Genomic DNA, 20983 nt, shown 5'->3' with positions numbered 1-20983 from the left:
TTATAGTACAAAAGTCTGCCCCACTCTTCAAACTGCATTACTAGTTCGCGACAGTAAAAGGCGGAGTGATTGTACCGACTCGTGCGGGCATTCACGTTGTTGGGTGTCTATGGGCTGCAGTAAAATACCAGATAAGTATGAGCTCATCTACTCATTTAGGAAAATATTAATCTAACCCGCCGTCAAAGGCATCTGGATAAAACGAAATATCAACTTTATATTCATGAACTATAAACTGTAGTGAGTAGAGGGACAATCAGGAGTCAAGTATCACATACTTATGTGTACAGTACACACATACATATGTACATAAGTTTATTTGCGTAATCACTGGTGGTAGGCCCTCTTGGGAGTCCGCACGGGTAGGTACCACCACCCCGCCTATTTCCGCCATGAAGCAGTAATGCGTTTCGGTTCGAAGGGTGGGGTAGCCGTTGTAACTATACTGAGACCTTAGAACTTATATCTCGAGGTGGGTGGCGCATTTACGTTGTAGATGTCTATGGGCTCCAGTAACCACTTAACATCAGGTGGGCTGTGAGCTCGTCCATCCATCTAAGCGCTTTAAAATATATATATATATATATATATAAATAGACGTAACACCGCAGTTGAGTAATAAATACCTTATCTCCTTTATGGAAATCCTATCTATGTATCTTATCGGAGATGAAATCTATGGAAGTGATTTCGAGAGACGTGCAAATTATGTGTTTAATTTTGTGAAAATTTACAATATTGCCACTAATTTGCATTGTTAATAAGCTAACGGTTGCTGAATGCGAATATCAAACAACGCATTACTAAGTTGTTGATACGTGTGAAATATTTATTAATTATTTTAAACGATTACAATAGAGGCTAATTTTAAAACAATTGAACCCGATATATCATATGTATATTTCAATTAGCTGTGGGACGGAAATTTTACCAATAACCTCTACCCAAAAATAATAAAAATAAAAAGGAATTCCGCTATGAAACCATTTCGATGAGTTCGTCTAAAAGTAGATTTTCAAGAGCACAAATATCGTGATTAAAATTTCATAAAAAAAAAAACGGATGAATTCTCGAATTCGTAGGCAGCGGCTTGGCTCTGCCCCTGGCATTGCTGACGTCCATGAGCGACTGTGACCACTTACCATCAGGTGGGCCGTATGCTCGTCTGCCTACAAAGGCAATAAAAAAAAACTTCTTCGTGTCGTTTGAACACTTAATTATTGAAAAATTTTTTTGCTAAAAAAAAGGAATACAATACTCTCGTCTTGCTTTGTATGCAGCATAATCAGTTGATTTAATACATTTAATTTTATCACCGATAAAACAACCGTAAGTTCAGAATTCGAAAACATATCATTAGCCTTTTTGATTTCTGGAAAGAATTATTTCGACACCAGAACCGAAAATCCAGATATTTTTACAAAAAAAAAAAAAAAAATTATCTTTTTTTCTACATTATCATTTATCACTTACGAATTAATAATTGTTGATTGCTTTAAAATGTTTGCATTAATTAAGAGTCGTGCTCTAATGCTAAAACCTGAAAAATTTAAATCGATCTAGATAAATCTTATGTCGAAAATCTATACTATCTATACTTCTATACTAATATTATAAAGAGGAAAGATTTGTTTGTTTGTTTGTATTAAATAGGCTCCGAAACTACTGAACCGGTTTGAAAATTTTCACTGTTTGGAAGCTATACTATTCCCGAGTGACATCGGCTATAATATTTAAAAAAAAAAGGGATCCTTACTAAAACTCTAATAATGTAACCCAAGGTGTAAAAAAATTACCTAAAATATTCTTTACATCGCGTGCCTTGCGAAAACGACTTTGTAGAACACATTATTATGTACAAAAAGTGTCGCGATAGCATATGTCTAACTATTATAGTTATACCGCAATAAGTGTTCTTTTATTTAAAAAAATAAAACAACGTTGTTGAAATTTTTGTTAAAGACCTGAGCGGAGCCGGAGCGGGCCGCTAGTGTTTTATATAGAGATCGCGGATCAGCGGCGTTGTATTAACGTAGATACGGCCTACTAATATTAAGTTACGTCTCAGCGGATAATGTATCTTCTGAGTCGGTCTCTTCATTGCTGAAGGTCGTGTCTAATTTGAGGTGATGACCACTCGATGCACTATGCCTCCCCACGTCTTCCTGTCCTGTCTTTATAGCCTTATTAGAAGGCCGGTGAGCGTCTTTACCAGATCAGACCAGTGGGTAGGTGAGGGTACGCGAGATCTTCTCCCGTCAACCTGACCAACTACCATCAGCTTCTCTGATTTATCGGGGCTTTTACGAGCGATGTGGCCTAAGTACGTGAGAATACGTTGGAAGCAGATAGCGGACAGCCTTGTGGCAATGTATTTAGATATCCTTTATGGGAGGCGTCGATACTGAACACAGTATTGGTCTTGAGCTCTCTACTGACTGCCTTTATGCTAACCATCTGACCAACAGTAGGTAGCGGCTTGGCTCTGCTCCTGGCATTACAGAAATCTATGAGCGACGGTAACCATTCGCCATCAATTAGACTGTTTGTTCCTAACTTGTTTATCTTGCCTACAAGGACAATACTAATATATATATTTTTTTTATTGGCCTTGTACTCAGACGAGCACACGATCTACCTGATATTGGCTTGATAGAATCAGGATTGGATGACGGGTAGTAACGCGAGGTGGCCCACACAGTATATTCAGAGACTCAATAGCATGAATAAGTTTGTTTTATTACGAATACGCCCTTCATAGTTCGGTATAACGAGATTACGCAAAACACGTATGTTTGAAGTTTTTTTTAAACTAAATTCGTTTTAACCGTTCACAATTAGTATTTTTTCGTACATCGCACAACGCATCTGTTATCTTTGTTTATCTTATACGGCTAATTAATAAAGACTTCAAAATTAATTGGCCTTAACGACCGTGCTTTTTCATTGTCTAAATAAACTTGGAATATGTATATTTTTGATGTTAATGGATGAATCTTTTGTTCTAATGCTGAACACTGATAATTTTAAAGACGCACCGTGAGCCGGTGGATAGGAGATTAAAAACTAATGCTACTTGACTTGGTCAACGACTTTTTTAAATCCGGACTTGACGAGGCACATCGCTGATAAGAAGGATATAAAACAAACTTCATAAGCAAGAAACTCATTTTTGACATGGATCTTTTTCGTTTTACATACAAATTTGTATTCAGTGTGTATACAGTCCTGAAATTGATAAGGAACCAAAATAAACCCAAGCATATACGTAAAGTTTTTCATTTAAGGGTATTGAAAGCTTGTGTTGAAGATTAACCTTCATACTGAAGTTCTTAAGGTAAAATTTTATTCGTTTTCTTTCCAAATTATAGCATTTGAAAATGTACTACGATTTCTCCTCAATCCCACTCGATCCGGTGAAGCCCAGTTCGTTCTACGGCTAGTATTAGCAACCCGTTGTCCGGATATCCGTAAAATGATTCCCCAGCGTTAAAAAAAGGGGCTAGTGTTAGCAAGTTCTTTCCAGTTGAGCCCGTGAGCTAACTTACCCGTAGATAAAACTGTAGAAAAAAAAAAAGTCGGGTGTAACTTTTTCTTATTTTCTGGATGAAAAGTACTCTACCTTTCTCTAAGTACTCTACATTTTCTCTACCTCTGTGTAAATGTGTACGAATAATTTCAGAACGATACGTTGTGTAGTTACGAAGCGTGGGCGTAATACATGAACAAAAGTTCTTCTTTACTAATTTCATACATTACGACTAATTCGAGTATGCTGTAACCACAAAAACGCCAAAGAATTCTTACTATATAAAATTAGGTACAATCTTCGTATTAAACAACACGACCGTTGAGTTTATCTTAAATTATACATTTCAAAATACTCATGTCTCGGAGACGCTGCGTCCATTAATTTTAATCACGGCAATGAATAAGAGATGCTACTAAGTAAATTATCATAATTTTGTTAACACAAAAACCAGTGTGTTGTGTGATAAGTCACTAATTACCATTTAATTAATTTCCTTTATGCGGGTAGCAAGAAATACTTTACGATTTGATCCATTTTGTCGAATTCACAGTTCGTGTGAAATCTGACATTGTCTTATGTTTTTTAAACTACGCTCACGGAAATTTCTAGAGGATCATAAATTACCAACTATCATTCATCATTATCCTACCCTTCTCCCAGTCACCTGGGGTCGGCGCAACATGTTTTCTCCTTCCATACTCTTCTATCATATACCATTTCTTCGCTCACTCCCCTCTTACCCATATCGTCTTTCACACAATCTATCCATTTCTTCTTAGGTCTAACTCTTCCTCTATATCCTTCCACATTCATAGTTAACACTCTCTTACCAACCTCATTTTCATTTCGTCTCATCACATGTCCATACCATCCCAAACGCGCACTTCTCAGCTTCTCTGTCACAGGTGCCACTTTCAGACTTCCTCTAACATATTCATTCCGTATTCTATCCATTCTCGTTACTCCACACATCCATCGCAACATTCGCATCTCTGCTGCATGCAACCGCCTTTCATCATAAATTACCAACTATATGCACGAACATTCGTCAGCATACTATGCCTGGTATAAATACAGTATTTTAATGGCGTCAAGGAAAATGCTGGCCGAAATAATGATCATTTACTGTATTAAATTATCCTAATGACTCCGGGGACAGACTGTGTATTTTAATTAATTTCAAGGGTTGAGTTTACACTAGTTGACCCTCCCACCTAGATCTAACACAACCGAGGGTTGTGGAGCATTTATATGTCGTACAATCAACATTTGTTATAATTGATATGCCTATAAAAAAAAAATCTTAATTTCAAAAATTGGATCAAACTAGGAAATCAGATCGCATTTTTGACAATTTCATTTTTTATGAACCCGATATTATTTCGTTCTAACAGTATATTATATTTTTTATATTAATACGTGAAACAAAAACTTTGTATCCCTTTTTACGAAAATTGCGCGGACGGAGGAGTATGAAATTTTCCACACTTATAGAGAATATAGAGAACAATGCTAATATTTTTTTAAATAATGCATAAAAGATACATTAAATCAATAAAGAAAACATTACACACGCTACATAACATGTATTTGACGCACACACGCAGGCATACTATTTACTGTCAAACTTTTGTTCTTGAAGTCTGTGGTCAAATTGAGAATAGATTAAATATTGTTTGTCTTTATTAATATTTATATTTTTATAGTTTAGCCTTGGCGAAATTTGTGATTATAGAAGTATAAAATACAATCATAATAGTATACAAACTTAAAATTCCAATTAATTATAGTCGAATTTCGACTACCGCGGGACCTCTAAGTAGTATTTTTAAAAAAATCCGAGAAGAAATGTAACGCCACACAGCGAATTTACAACATCGCATACATTTGTTACGACGAACTCTAACAAAACGCTTTTATTCATTTTTTTCGTATTCTTTCCAACGGAACCAGTTAGACGAGTCGCCAAACTGAATAATTCACACGATAGTGCAAAACGTCGCAGCTTGTTTGTGCCAAATACTTGATAACGATTTTGTTGGCGTAAATAACATTAGGTACATAACATTATACATTTTTACTGGTGGTAGGACCACTTGTGAGTCCGCACGGGTAGGCACCACCGCCCCGCCTATTTCTGCCGTGAAGCAGTAATGCGTTTCGGCTTGAAGGGTGGGGCAGCCGTTGTAACTATACTTGAGACCTTAGAACTTATATCTCAAGGTATCATTTACGTTGTAGATGTCTATGGGTTCCAGTAACTATTTAACACCAGGTGGGCTGTGAGCTCGTCCACACAACTTGGCAATAAAAAAAAAAGTACTAAATCATTTAAGTTTTTCGCCACTCAACGAGATATCTATCGTATCAACCTGTCCGTTACGTACCTACATTCGACGTGTAGGTACGTGAGATACATTCTTAGTAGGCATTTTGTTATAGCAACCCTAAGCCAGTGGGATCAACCGTAAATTAAAGGCACTGGTATTTTCTGAAGCATCTATAACATATCCAAAGTGTTAAATATTTGAAACGTCGTAAATTATAAAAGTAATAAAATAAGTGCCCAGATAAAACATTAAAAGCGTTTTAAATATACATAATATATTTTTTTTATAGATTTCTGAGTTGTGTCACTGCATTCCTTAGCAAACCCAAAAACGCGATAATTTTAGAACGCGTCTCTGTCTTCCGTGTCATTATGAATGATAGTAATCCAAAACAAAGTGGACGAAGCAATTCAAATATGGAATCTAGAACACGAAATTACATAAACTTTAAACAAAACGTATTAAATAAAAGTACGGTTACGATTGAACTTCGCGTTTTTTTATTGTCATTACATTATTTTTGTCATTCGTTACATACGTTAATCGATAACAAAAAAAAAAAAAAAAAAACGAAACTAAACTAAGCCGTAAAAGCAGTTTTACGTGTAAAATAAGAAACGAAAACTTTTTATCTAGAAATTACGTCGCGGGCCGGTAAGTATGATGCGAATAGCCCGCCATATTTTTTTTACACTCCGGTCTGCATGTCGCCCGCGCAAGCCCGCGCTAGTCTGTGGAGCAGTCTGTTGCTAAGCGCGATATCCGTCTGATTTACGTGACACACACGCACGCCCCGGCCTAGCTAACTAGCCGTGAAAATAGACGACTTAATTTAGCAGCATTAACTTGTCTGATGTGACTAGAGAACGCACAACTACTGTCTAAGAAATATTCATTGGTAGTCGGTTGTTAGATCTTGTTGATACCAACAGCTTATAGTCTCACAAATCATTTTCACATTATTGTTTCAAAATTTTGACTTTACAGGTGACATTTACGTTTTTTTTTTTTTTTTTGGTGTTAAGTGGTTACTAGAGCCCATAGACGTTTACAACGGAAATGCGTCACCCATCTTGAGATAAGAGTTGTAAGGTCTCAGTATAGTTACAACGGCTGCCCCGCCCTTCAAATCGAAACGCATTACTGCTTCACGGCAGAAATAGGCAGGGTGGTGGTACCTACCCGCGCGGACTCACAAGAGGTCCTACCACCAGTAATTACGCAAATTATAATTCTGCGGGTTGATTTTTATTACACGATCTTATTTCTTCATCGTGGAACTCAATCGTGAACAATTGTTAAGTACGTATTTCATTAGAAAAATTGGTACCCGCTTGCGGGATTCGAACACCGGTGCATATCGCTCAACACGAATGCACCGGACGTCTTATCCTTTAGGCCACGATGACTTCAATATTATGTATCCCCTAAAAATACGTAAAGATGCGTCCTTTCGTTTAAAATCCGCATGAATAGAATTGTTTTCGTCCTGAACGTGTCAAACAGAGCGTTAACACGAGAAGAGCCCGGGACGAATTAAAGAGACGACTTCCTTTTTATGAAGCGTTAATCGCGACCTTAATTTTAATTGCAAACATGACTCAAACAATTTATACACTGTTTGTTTTAGTACTGTATTCTGGGACTGCCACGAATTGAAAGCGACGAAACGACCCTTATACGGGATTGCACGGTCTTACCGATTCATAAACAATTGCCTACCGTCGAAATTCGAATATTTATATGTCTTATAAAATCGTGTACTACACATGCTACATAACTCCTTTGATTTTGTAATTAAGCTAATAACCTATAGACAAGACACTGCAATGCTCGATGCCTACGTCTCACGTCATGACTCTAGTCTAGTCATAGTCTAGTCTTATTACCTGACTGACGCTAATAAGACTAGAGTCTTTCCTGAGAATAAGTCATAAAAATAAAGCATATCTATCAAAAAAATCATGTTTTTGTTATTTACTTGCCCTATTTTATACTGTTATTCGATATTTAAATATAAGTTGAATTCCAACATCGAATAAATAATAGCTTAATCAAGATGACGTATGATTTAATTTTACAATTTACATAATGACAATAAAGTTAATATGTACTACTTCTCTTGGTCTAATTTGCTATTTATGTTTTATGAAAGCTAGTCAGACGCTAAATAGTTATTTTCGTTTCTATTTAATTATTCCTATAAATTATGAGTACTAATAAAAATACCAAAAAGTTGGGTCGAACAAAATTTCTCGAGCACGCCAACCAAGCTAACGTTAAAATTATAACAATCATAACCACAGGGGTAAATAACGACACGAGAATGTATTTTTATTATTCACGTTATTGAAACCGGGTCTCTGCGGTGTGTGGGTCCGTCCGGTGAAAATGAGTTCTTACGTATAAACTATTCATTGTATTGTCGTGTGCCTCCTTGTTTGTGTTACGTCCAGTGTGTAATGGTGATTGCATTGATAATGTCTGCAATAACGTTATATATTTAATGAACAACAAGCTGTGTGTTTTATTTTTTTATTCAAATTTGTATGGAGTTGGAACAGCGCCCCTAGCGGCAAAAGAAGGGAAGCAGTTCCAACTCCATACAAATTTGAGTTAACTTTTACGCGATCGAGAAGTTAAAAAACTCGCACTAAGCTATCTGGTCGAGATGAGTGAACGAGCTCACAACCCACCTGATGTTAAGTGGTTACTGGAGTCCATAGACATTTAGAACGTAAATGCCCCACCCTTCAAACCGAAACGCATTACTGCTTCACGGCAGAAATAGGTAGGGCGGTGGTATCTATCCGCGCGGACTCACAAGAGGTCCTACCACCAGTAAATGAATAATGTGTAAAGTGTTCAACACAATGAAAGTGAGGCCCATATACATGTTTATTCACAAGAAATGACAAATCGGACGTAAATTATCGACATTAATTAATTAATTTTGCGAGTACAGAGCCGCACAAGCCGGGGAGTCGACGAACTCGCAACAAATAAAAGGCTAAGCACGTTTCGTGTTACAGTTTATATTTAATGCAGTCGTTACGGTGATTTATGTGTACGTTGAAAATCAATTTATTGTGTAGCAGCTAAGCTGTTACTAAAATTACATACGTACGTGTAGGTACATTCATTTGTGATAAACGAAGAGATTTCAAACAAAAATAACACGAGAACTTGCTTTTGAGGTTAAATAGCGTAGATTGTATTAATAAGTACAGGTTGCCTAAATGTGAAATCAATACTTCATAAAGATATTCATTAAGATAATGAATGAAAAATACTTGCTAAATATTTTTATCAAAGGTGAGCGTGCGAAAATCGGAATTAATGTTCTGCGCCCCGTCTGGGCGTAGATGTCCTAAGGAAAAAAATGTTGTTCGTACTCTTTCGAGCTTAGACTGGCAGAAGATAGAATAAATATTTTTAGGCTTGACAGTATTTCGCATTTTCGACTGACAGTATTAACAGGTATCCAACTGTCAAAGGTGCTTGAAATATCAATGTATTAACATTGGACGTGATTTTTCTAAATTTTTTCCCTACCTATTCGCTGGTAGCCTAAGGGGCTCTTTGAGCTACGCCTGGATGGGTAGGTGAGCTCACGGGCTCAATCTGACAGGATTTTGCTAACAATAGCCCTAGCAAGAGCAGTGCTTCGCAGAATTTACTGCAGGATCGGAATCGCAATATACTGAGAAGATTCGACGAGAAACTCTGTGGGCTATTTTTCTAGATATCAAATAAGTACACTGTTATGCACATACAAGACGAACTATTGTCAAGACGAGCAAGCATAAAATTACAATTGTTTTACTGCATCTTGCTTGTACTGTACAATGCTGTGCATTACATTTGTAAGATAACTTTCATGCGTGTTCATGCGCATGTCACGCCACATGCGTATGCGCATTACTTTGACAATGATCTTTACATGCGTGCGCCATAATGTACATTTATTTTCCCGCCCATTTTCTAGAAAGCATTGATGCATTATTTTTTTAGGAAATCTAAAAAAGAAAATAAACGAACACGTTTAATTAAATCATATTTATAATGATATTATATAATATCCGCTTTACGCTAAAATTCGCAAAATGAAGACAGTAAACAAACAAACAAAAAGGCGGGAACGAGCAGTTTTGACAGTTTAAGCTCTATCTTGAAAAACCAGAGACAATGCGCATTATTAACGAAGTCGGTAGGAACATAAGCGAAGCTCGTTGAAATTAAAAACGGTTGCAATATAAATTCATGAGGTCAGTCGGTATTACCGTTTCCACATTGTCATTCTTGTTAATTAACTGCACGTGCGCAGTTGTGGTGTTCATTCACCACAAAACTATACAAGCAGATCGTAATCGGTACGAAATAATACCGTCCAAGTATGTTAATTATGACAATTTGAAAATATCATAGAGCAATCTTGAGTAATACCATTTTTAGTCAAGAACTTGTATTAGCACGTTCTATGGCGAATTCCACTACGTGACGGCGTCTGCAGCATTCATGTCTACGGGCTCCTGTAACCACGTAAGATCAGGTTGACCGTGAGCTCATTCACCCCCAATAAAAAATAAACATGTATATGGGCCTCACTTTCATTGTGTTGAACACTTTACACATAATTCATTTACTGGTGGTAGGACCTCTTGTGAGTCCGCGCGGGTAGGTACCACCACCCCGCCGTAACGCGTTTCGGTTTGAAGGGTGGGGCAGCCGTTGTAACTATACTTGAGACCTTAGAACTTATATCTCAAGGTGGGTGGCGCATTTACGTTGTAGATGTCTATGGGCTCCCGTAACCGCTTAACACCAGGTGGGTGGGTTGTGAGCACGTCCACCCATCCAAGCAATAGAAAAAAAACATCGTATACATAAATTTTTATATAATATGTTATTATATCAATTTCAGCCCATTTTGTTATTGCAGCAGGTTATGTGCATGTTATCGTCGTAAACAAAGCAAATATTATGCACTTATCTTTTTAATAGATAGCATTGTTTTCATTTCATCTCAACAATAGCATAGGTCGTATCTTCTTTGACATTCAATAAAACCGGCTTTTAAGGTTACATTATAAGGTTGATTATTCCCAGTTTTATTAAACAACGTTACATACTTCGTTATGTCTTTGTACGACTATAGTTTGCATTTCTGAGTACAACAGGATGTTGAACATATAATTTCTCTGAGATATGAACATTTGATATGGCTTATTGCACGTAGCGAGTTCAGATCGATTTCTCCTCTGCTAATTGGACGTAATCATAGATATGGAAGAATGAAAGAACAGAAATGAGTTGAGAATGGAATGCCATGGTATGAGAAGAAATAGTTCACGCTTGTGGACGAGGTAATGTTTTAAAACGAGATACATTTTAGGGACAGCAGGAAGGTAGCGGTCGATTTAATAGAATTTAAACAAAATCTAAACCGCTTTAAGGACGTTTTTAAGAAAATTTTGCATTGCCATCAGAATTGAAGTGGGTTAATTAAAAATTTTAAGAAAATGAACACTTTGAAGGACGAGGTAAAAAAAAAAACAAGGAATATAATTTTTATTTTATTGCTTAGATGGGTGGACGAGCTCACAGCCCACCTGGTGTTAAGTAGTTACTGGAGCCCATAGACATCTACAACGAAAATGCTCCACCTATCTTGAGGTATAAGTTCTAAGGTCTCAGTATAGTTACAACGGCTGCCCCGCCCTTCAAACCGACACGCATTACTGCTTCACGGCAGAAATAGTCAGAGTGGTGGAACCTACCCGTGCGGACTCACAAGAGGTCCTACCACCAGTAACTTAACTGTAAATTCTACCACCGTGACTTAACTGTAGATTTTCAGAAAATTTGTTTCATACTTTGAAAGTCTTATAGACATGTATTCTATAAGTTTATAAAATTAAACAGTCTCTTTTAGTCTAGAAAAGGACAAAGAACTCTTTCGGTCTCTTTAAAATCAAGTGCATTCCTTAAAGTATTAAAATCGAAAAACTGAAAGATTACAATAAAATTCTTTAATTACATTTTTGGTGTTTAACAAAAAAACAAGAATTTTGGATTAAGTCACTTCAATTCTAATGGTGCGATAGATACTAGTTCGGAAGATTCGGGCCGTTGACCTAACGAAAAATTTGCTCAGTGGATCTTCTATCTACCGCCATACTCTCGATACCACTGGATCGGAAACGCAACCCACTGAGAAAATCCGACGAGAAACTCAGTAGGTTCAGAAATTACTATACCAAGACGAACATTACCTAGCGGAGGGACTTCGGTTCCCTCTGTATTTTGTACCGTATGTTCCATGGGGAGTGCTCTGAGGAATTGTTCGAGATGATACCTTCATCTCGTTTTTACCATCGCACCGCCCGCCACCGGAGTAGAGTTCATCCATACTACCTGGAGCCACTGCGGTCATCCACAGTGCATTTCCAGAGGTCTTTTTCGCCACGTACCATCCGGCTATGGAATGAGCTCCCCTCCACGGTGTTTCCCGAGCGTTATGACATGTCCTTCTTCAAACGAGGCTTGTGGAGAGTATTAAGCGGTAGGCAGCGGCTTGGCTCTGCCCCCGGCATTGCTGAAGTCCATGGGCAACGGTAACCACTCACCATCAGGTGGACCGTATGCTCGTCTGCCTACATGGGCAATAAAAAAAAAATATTTTTTTAGTTGTTTAAAATCCTTCAAGCACCGTCTTCTGGTGATATAGCGTATGTTAATTTTTTTAACAACAATGTGCAGTTTATGAATAGATGGTTTATTAAGACAAATGCAAGGTCATTGATCTCTAGATTGTCCAACAAATCGTACCGAGTCGTTCATTGGAAACGTGCGCGGTCGTTACGACGCTTTGGCCGATATCAAGTTACATAATCATAATAAATATTAAATTACGCTGCGATTACCGTTTTTAACAACAACAATAGTGACCTTTTCCTATGTAGATACGTGACACGGGTGGTCTAGCTTTGAGTATGCATTACATTAGACCTTCTAGGAAAGGTGGCGTGTTTATTTATTTTAACAACGTTATAACATTATAGCGTTTATCATTAAAGTGGTTAACGATATTTGACCAACAAACTCCAAGCAGTTTTATAATGAATGAATGTAATTATTAGGCGGAAGAGTCGGCTTGCTGGCTTTCCTTGTATGGTTGAAATCTTATGCATATCTTTTTTCCTACCTATGCTGATAGCCTTGAGAGGCTGTTTTAGCTTCGCCCTAACGTGTGGGTGAGCTCTCGGGGCTCAAACCTGACTAAGTTGCTAACACGAACCCTCTCAAGAGCCATGCTTCGCAGAATCTACCACCGGATCGGAAACGCGACCCATTGAGAAGATCCGGCGAGAAACTCAGACTGTCTGTGGGTTAATTTACACGTCGAGCACGTCGTCGCAAGCGACAGGTTCGATGAGAACGATGACCGGTCTTATGCATACAAGCTAGGCCGAGACATCGGCACGAGTTGATTTTTTAGCCTGCTAGTGCGGCGGTATACGCGTGCCCGCAAGCATCTGTCAGCTAGCGAGCTTGCCAATGAATTACCTTACATACGAGGCATAGTATCGGCGATCGCGGCGCTGGCACTGACAATATTGTACCACAATCAATCGATCCGAACAACTAGACGTTGGCAGTACCCAACACAATTGTCCACCTTAACCTAATTGCCGAAACGCGTACATTACAAAACACGTGAATAACTATGAAATTTTAGCCAATTACCTTTATTTTCATTTCGTAAATCGGTGGACGTGTTCACAGTCCAAATACAGACACGGACAACGCAAACGCCGCCACCCAGTTTGGGACATGAGTTTTAAGTCTTCGTTTTAAAGTACAACGGCTACCCATACCCTTCTATCCGAAACACATCACTGCTTCACGGTAGAAATAGGCAGGGTGGTGTTACCCACCCGCGCGGGCTCACAAGACGCATACACGCACGTGCCTTTATTAGGGGTATGTGCACGCTTACTCTTAAGACATTACCACGAGAACTAAATAAGGTTATAATCTTAAGATCATAGATATAACAGAGAGATAGGATGCAGAATTAGCGTACAAAGGGGCTTTAGCCTCTAAAGGTTTATCGGTACCTATTTGTAATCTGATATACAACAATAAAACCACAACTTCACTTCAGAGTTTATTAGCAAATGCATGAGTGTAATGGGCCGTTAATCAGGATGATTACCACCGTTTTTATTCGTAAATGTATCGATACGGTAGCGTAAAATCAAAAGTTCAGTTCAAAACTATGCGTCACTCGAATAGCCAATATTAATTCATATTAAACATTATTTTTATCTCACCAGTCTCGTGGTAGACCCGAGGACGTGGCAGTAAATAGATAATAACCGCAATCCATATCGCACAGTGGACGTTTTACGGACAGATAAAAATTAAGTGTCATACACGCTTTCCGAGTGGCATTACGCGACTTGTGTTTTGTAAAAACGGCAGACGATTTTGAATTTAAATAAAAAAAGATATAATCGGACCATCAAAATATATTACGTTCTTCTATTTAACACTCTAATAGTCTGAGCAATGTTTTAACGGCAAGGGACACCAGTTCTTAAGTTGTTTTATCCATTCTTTTTGAAGGTGCCAGTTCAGACGAACCGAACTTTCTAGACACATTGGGCGTTTAACTTGAAGTACCATCAATTGAAAGATTAATGACCTAAACGTGAACACTAGCTTTCACCTATTTGTTCATTGAATCCATTCAATGGGTAATATTTTATGGATCAGACCGTATTGTGCCTTACAAGTTACAAGCGTCGAGTTTGGTGAGAGTCGTATCCCTTTGTTAAGGTCTCTATGAATTTCAGATGAATGAATGATTTTCCCGTTGAACTGTAGATGTCAGTTTCTCTCGATTACTCATCCTTGTATAGTATTATAAATTGTTTATTAAAGTACAGATAGACACTATAAAAAACCTTCTTTTATGAATATAAGATTGAAATGAATATGAGAAGATTAAAAGTGATTGATAGTTCGCAGCCCAATGAATTTCTCGCCGGATCTTCACAATGGGTCGTGATTCCGATCCGGTGGTAGATTCTGCAACACTGCCCTTCCCAGGGCTAGTGTTAGCAAATTTCTCTCAGGTTGAGCTTATAGTTCAACTACCCTTTCGCGCGTACTAGAATAACCCCTTAGGTTACCAGCGAATGCCAGTGGCAATTTTTTTTTATTTCGTTAGTCTATACTCTATAGTTCTATACTAATATTATAAAGAGGAAAGATTTGTTTGTTTGTTTGTTTCGAATAGGCTCCGAAACTACTGGACCGATTTGAAAAATTCTTTTTCCATTATAAGCCGACATTTTCCCTGATGAACATAGGCTACATTTTTTATTTTTTTTATTTCATGTGTGTTTTAATGTTTCCGAAGCGAAGCGAGGGCGGGTCGCTATGTTACAATAATAACGTAACTTGCTATATCCGAATTGGCGACTTTTACGTCTTTGGAGAGCTTAAACGACGAAAGGAAGATCTTCCACCGAGCGGGTGTTATTGCTCGGTAGAACGACGGTCCGAATGTTGTTGTTCGGAATTTGCATATATGCGAGCTCAACTTGAAAATGTCGTAAGCGAGATTCAGGCATCCGTCAAATATCTTGCGTTATATGATGGCTACCGCCACACGTCCAAGTTCGATTCGATATTAAGGAATAATTTTCCATGCGTACTCAGATACATGTTCTCACATAATATTTTCTGTTTCAGTGTGTCTGTTTAAATATTTAACGGCACGCGATTATTGTTGTGGATCGCAAACGATAACAATAGTCACGGAAGGCCAATGTCACTCATTACGTGAAATATACTTTTTTTTTTATTGCCCTTGTAGGCGAACGAGCAGTAAGTGAGTGGTTACTGTCGCTCTTGGACAACAGCAATGCCTACGACTAAGTACTCTCCGTATCCTTCAATGCTACCCTTTTTTAGTTTACTCTACCTTTATTTAGTCTCCGAATGTTCTGGAAGGTACTAACTCATCATCACATGGCCAAACGGTCATGACTCTACTTGATTCTCTACATTCAATATGAGAGACAGTTGAAATATTGTTAATGGAATCTAATAAGATCTACGAAAACTACATTAATGTTTCTAATTGGTTTGTACCAATGTTCTTTGAAGTGTACTACTATCATTTAGTCATTTTAGACTACACAGTTTGAACGTTAATTATAATGATACTGTGGGTCATTCATAACTTGAATGATCGTAAATTATTGATATTTCACTTTTCTGCTGATTAATTATTTATAAATAAATTGATTTAAAAAAGATGTGAAAATACTAACCTGTTTTCTTTTCAAGGGCAGCTGATGATGATGCTTCAAAGGCAGCGGAGCGAGCGCGGCAGCCTCGTCTCTGGCGGCGAGATCGTCCAGGAGCGCGATGCACTTCTCCTGATCCTGTTCCTCGTCCGCGACCAGTAAAAACCGACGCCAGTGGGACGAGTCAAAGCCCCAATGGCAGGTGCGGTTCTCGGTCTCGTGGGAATGGCACACGAACCGGCGCGGCACATACAGCGCTCGGCACTCTGAGCACTGCACCAGGCCCGCCTCGGGTGAACACACACCCCGTGCTCCTCCAAAACACTCGTGATATACACGGAAGCCGGGTAGCTTGTGGGGACGCGAGGCAGCCGGGGCATGCAGCAGCGCCGCGCACAGCCGCTCTGCGTCCGTCTGCGTGATGAGTCCGCACGAGGGCGCCGACCTCGGTAACACTCCTGTCGACTTCAGTTCGTGCAGCTGCTCCGGGGTGCAGCGCGAACAGTATATTTGTAATTCGTCACACACGCGATTTATTTGCTCTAATGTGAAATCCGTAAGCACAGAAGTTAGGATCTGCGGCAAGCACAGCCGCCGTTCGCCGCCGACGCTGAAGCAGGAGATGGGTTCTCCTTCGAGGCGAGTCTCGCCGCGCTCACCCAGTTCGGCGTCAGCGGCCAGAAGGATGGGCGGCGCGGCGGGCGGTGGCGGAGGCGGCGGCGGATCGGGGCCGCGCGGGGCTCGGCCGCCCGGACCCTGCAGGCTGCGCGGCGCGCTGGCCTGGTATGTCTTCAGTACGGAGGTGATGTGCGGCGTCACCACGTCCATGATAGTTCCGCGCCACCGTTGCTGGGGCTCGGCAGACGCATGAGGCTACGCGCCGGCACGCGCGACGCACTCCACTCGCGATCGAACCATGTCTGCCGAGCGTGCCGTCGCGACGGCCGGGCCGGGCGCGAGCGGCCCGCGCGCCTCCTCGCCGCCCCGTCGCCGCGCGCCGCCTCTGCGAAAAATACGCATACGACCTCGTTACGTAGCAAAACCGTCGCACTCTTCTGCTGATCTCGAGAGCTGCCCTCTAGTCAACTTTTGGATCTCTCTCTCACTTTTCAACTTTTGAGTGAAAAAGAATGTAATCGCTATGAGTTAAGGCGCGCGCGGGCGGGGCGTGGATCCCCGCGACCGGCTGCAGTCGAAGCAGCAGACGGATGGCTCGACTACTGGAGAGTCTAGCCAGCGCCCCGCACTCCGCAAAGCACGCCGCCCCTCGCCGCGACGAGTCACGTGATCGACCTTCCCGTCAAAATATCCAGAATGGCGGCGCAAGCCGTGGACCGCCCGATTCAATGATTTGTATATGTAGACAGGACAATGTGCGTTAATTTTTTAACCTTTGTCAAAATGTATTACAAAAGTAAAGCTGCGAGATCGTATGATTGAGTAGTAGTTCAATGATGTATCTATTAACACCTACTAATTACAATATTTAGTGATGAGTATAATAATTAAATTCGATAGTACGTGGATCAAAGGACAAACTGAAATTCTCTGTCTAATTAAATTCTGAGACTTTTAGAAACACTATAGCACTCACATTCCAAGCTGTTCTATTCGTTTCGCACATGCTTTGCTACGGATTTATATGTGCATTCAATTTAGTATACACACTATCTAGTATAAAATTATAAATTATTTTGTTGAAGGGGAGATAGCTCATTTTTGTGCATTAGCATAGCAGACATCCCGAAGTGAATCCTATCAATCTATGGGATACTTGAAGCCTGCATTGACCTGTATTAACGGGATATTCAACTAGGCCCAAATTAGCGCGAGTCCTAGAGAACGGGCTTCCATCACTGTGATTGTTCTCTGTGTGTGTCAAATAACGGTAACTCTCTGGAAATTTTAGGTCTAATTAATTTGAGTATCGTAATTTGATCGTTTGAAACCTCTGGGTCTGCGGAGGGACTTCGGTTCCTCTGTATTTTGTACCGTAAACTCCATGGGGAGTGCTCTGAGGAATTGTTCAAGATGATATCGGCATCTCGTTTTTACAATCGCACCGCCCGCCACCGGAGCAGAGTTCATCCATACTACCTGGAGCCACTGCGGTCATCGACAGTGCGTTTCCAGAGATCTTTTTTGCCACGTACCATCCGGCTATGGAATGAGCTCCCCTCCACGGTGTTTCCCGAGCGCTATGACATGTCCTTCTTCAAACGAGGCTTGTGGAGAGTATTAAGCGGTAGGCAGCGGCTTGGCTCTGCCCCTGGCATTGCTGAAGCCCATGGGCGATGGTAACCACTCACCATCAGGTGAGCCGTATGTTCGTCTGCCTACAAGGGCAATAAAAAAAAAGTAAGTTTTGTCGACTGTCTCCAAGAAACAATAAACAATAGGCATTATTGCGTCTAAATAAACATACTCAATTCTGTGTCGTCGAGACACGCGCGGGGCTTACAAGGCGCGCGGGGAAGGGACGCGGCGCCATGCGGGGAGGGGGCAGCTGCGTCTACAGAGACCGTTCGCTTGCCGCGCTGTGAAAATTTATCGCTAAATTCAACCAACAAAAATAAATTCACCTTTGTTGCAATGTCATAAGCTCGATAATGCTTTAAAATTCAATCGAGTTTTGCTATTTCCATTACCAGTACGCTAGAATTTAACGTTCTAAGCCCAGAGTCGTAAAGTGTATTTTAGTCTGACATCACACATAGTTTCGTGTTCAAAACAACTAGTCGCCAGCCGTCGTCAACCATGGACGCAATGTTTGTTTGTAGTTGCACTCTCGTTTTTGTTTTGCCACGATAGATGAGCTAGGCAATTTGAAAATGCTTACGCACTTATGGCCTAGTTTTGAGTTTTGTGTGACCGTACGGGTGGTAGGTATCATACCCGCGCAGAGCTCTCCTATTTCTGCGGGGTAGCAGTAATGCGTGCCGACTTTAAAGGTAAAAAAGATGAAACAAGACGAACCTGTCGCTAGCGACGAAGAGCTCGACGAGTAAATTAACCCACAGACACAGCCAACTGATTTTCTTGACGGATCTCCTCAGTGGGTCGCGTTTCCGATCCGGTGGTTGATTCTGCGAAACACTGCTCTTGCTAGAGTTACTGTTAGCAACGTCGTCAGGTTTGAGCCCCGTGAGCTCACCTACTTGTTAGCTTACGCTGACATAGCCTCTCAAGGCTATCATTAGCTTAGGGAAGGAAAAAAAAAGACTGGTTGCCTAAACTTTAGGCAACTTAAAGCATTCTTTACCAGGTACCTAAAGGTAGTGCAGAGTAAATACCTGTAGGTGCATTAAAGTAAAAATTAAACGCACAAAGATATACACAAAAATACATACATACTTTTATACTCGTACATAAGTGTAAATAGTTTTAAACAATAATCAAAGGAGTATCAACATATGAGGCCTTTAAAATCAAAGGCAGCTAAACGCCTTAATGTCATAAAATGGATTAACAATGGCGCTATCTTGTTTAGTTAGTTGGACACGCTTTAGTGTTTTCATGTTATAACAAATGCAGCTAAATCTGTAACAAACTCAGTTCAAAAAAAATTTTTTTACTCTGTACTAAGTACTAATAAACGAAGTTTTATCATTTAAAATTCAGATTATTAGTAATATTCTCATTCTTTATAAATCTGCTTTAAAATAAAGAATATCGTAGCTATCCGAACAGTTATTTCAGCTTCTCAAACCGGGAGTGTTGCTAACATTGGCCCTAGCAAGAGCAGTACTTCGATAGATCGGGAGGATCCGTAATGACTTGCTTAGAGCCGATTTTTTCTAGTTTACCTGAATATTTGACAGACTTGGATTTAGCTGCCTTTGATTTTATAGGCCTCATATTAGTCTTCATAAATTCATGACTGTTCAATCCCAAATTAACGGCTTGGCATTTCGTTGGGATTTAGGGATACTTAGTCGACCAACTGCGATATAGTCCAAGTCCCTATTTAACTGGTTTATTGCCTGAGAAATAAATTCCACACACGCCTGTATATAAAGGTGCAAGTCATCTGCATACGCATGATACGCACACGGAAGATTAAGATAAGAGATTAATAATTTCAAAAACCACTTATTCATTGAGATAAAATACCCACCAGAAATACACATCAGAGTCGACGCTACACTATTATCATCTACACTATCAAACTTAGAGAAGTATCATCGATATAAGTAGAGTGCCGGTGTCTCTGAAAATATATTATATATATACATATATTATATAAAACCATACCAGCTATAGGAGAGATCAAAGTTAAATAAATAAAAAGATATCGTGATAGACGGTATTGAAGGCGTTTGAAAAATCAATGAATACCAGCACTTTAGCTTCCCGCATCCCCGCCCTAATATCGCCAATCATTTTGAGGAGAGCGAAATCGGTTCTGTGACCTGGTTGAAAGGAAGAGCATAAGAGGTTGTTCCGGATCACAAACTGCGACAGTTATTTGTGTACGCAGGCTCCGATCGCCTCGGATAGCAAGGGAAGAATTGACATGGGCCCAAAGTGAGTTTGAAGGACTAGGTTAGGAGTTTTAGGTAGAACAATTACACGGCTTTACGCCAGTGCAGGAAAAGAGGCAGAATATAGAGAGAAAGTTGTTTTGTGCCATATAGCGGGCAAAGGATGGCACAGAATTGTGACAATCATATGGTGACTTATATTATGACAAACCACCGCATTCGATTTTATGGGCAGGTTAATATTTTTGATCTCATCCACAGCAACCGAAGAAAATTAAAATAGGAAAATTTAAAATTGAAAATTTAAAT

At 39.7% G+C, this 20983-nt stretch overlaps 2 protein-coding genes across 2 annotated transcripts in view; one reads left to right on the top strand and one right to left on the bottom strand.

Annotated features, from left to right (window-relative positions):
• Positions 1-17459, bottom strand: part of Snoo (Sno oncogene) — an 89852-nt gene extending 72393 nt beyond the window's left edge. Inside the window, exon 1 of the mRNA XM_028173570.2 lies at positions 16215-17459. Coding sequence (XP_028029371.1) covers positions 16215-17018 — 804 coding nt within the window. The 5' untranslated portion in view covers positions 17019-17459. The remainder of the gene's footprint in view (positions 1-16214) is intronic.
• GSTs2 (glutathione S-transferase sigma 2) overlaps positions 1-20983 on the top strand; it is a 469518-nt gene that overhangs the window by 348115 nt on the left and 100420 nt on the right. The window lies entirely within an intron of this gene.

This window comes from Bombyx mandarina, chromosome 03 (genome assembly GCF_030267445.1).
Source record: "Bombyx mandarina strain Sakado chromosome 03, ASM3026744v2".
Taxonomy (NCBI): domain Eukaryota; kingdom Metazoa; phylum Arthropoda; class Insecta; order Lepidoptera; family Bombycidae; genus Bombyx; species Bombyx mandarina.
The sequence above is the reverse complement of the archived record's forward strand: the minus strand, read 5'-3'. Positions and strand labels throughout refer to the sequence as shown.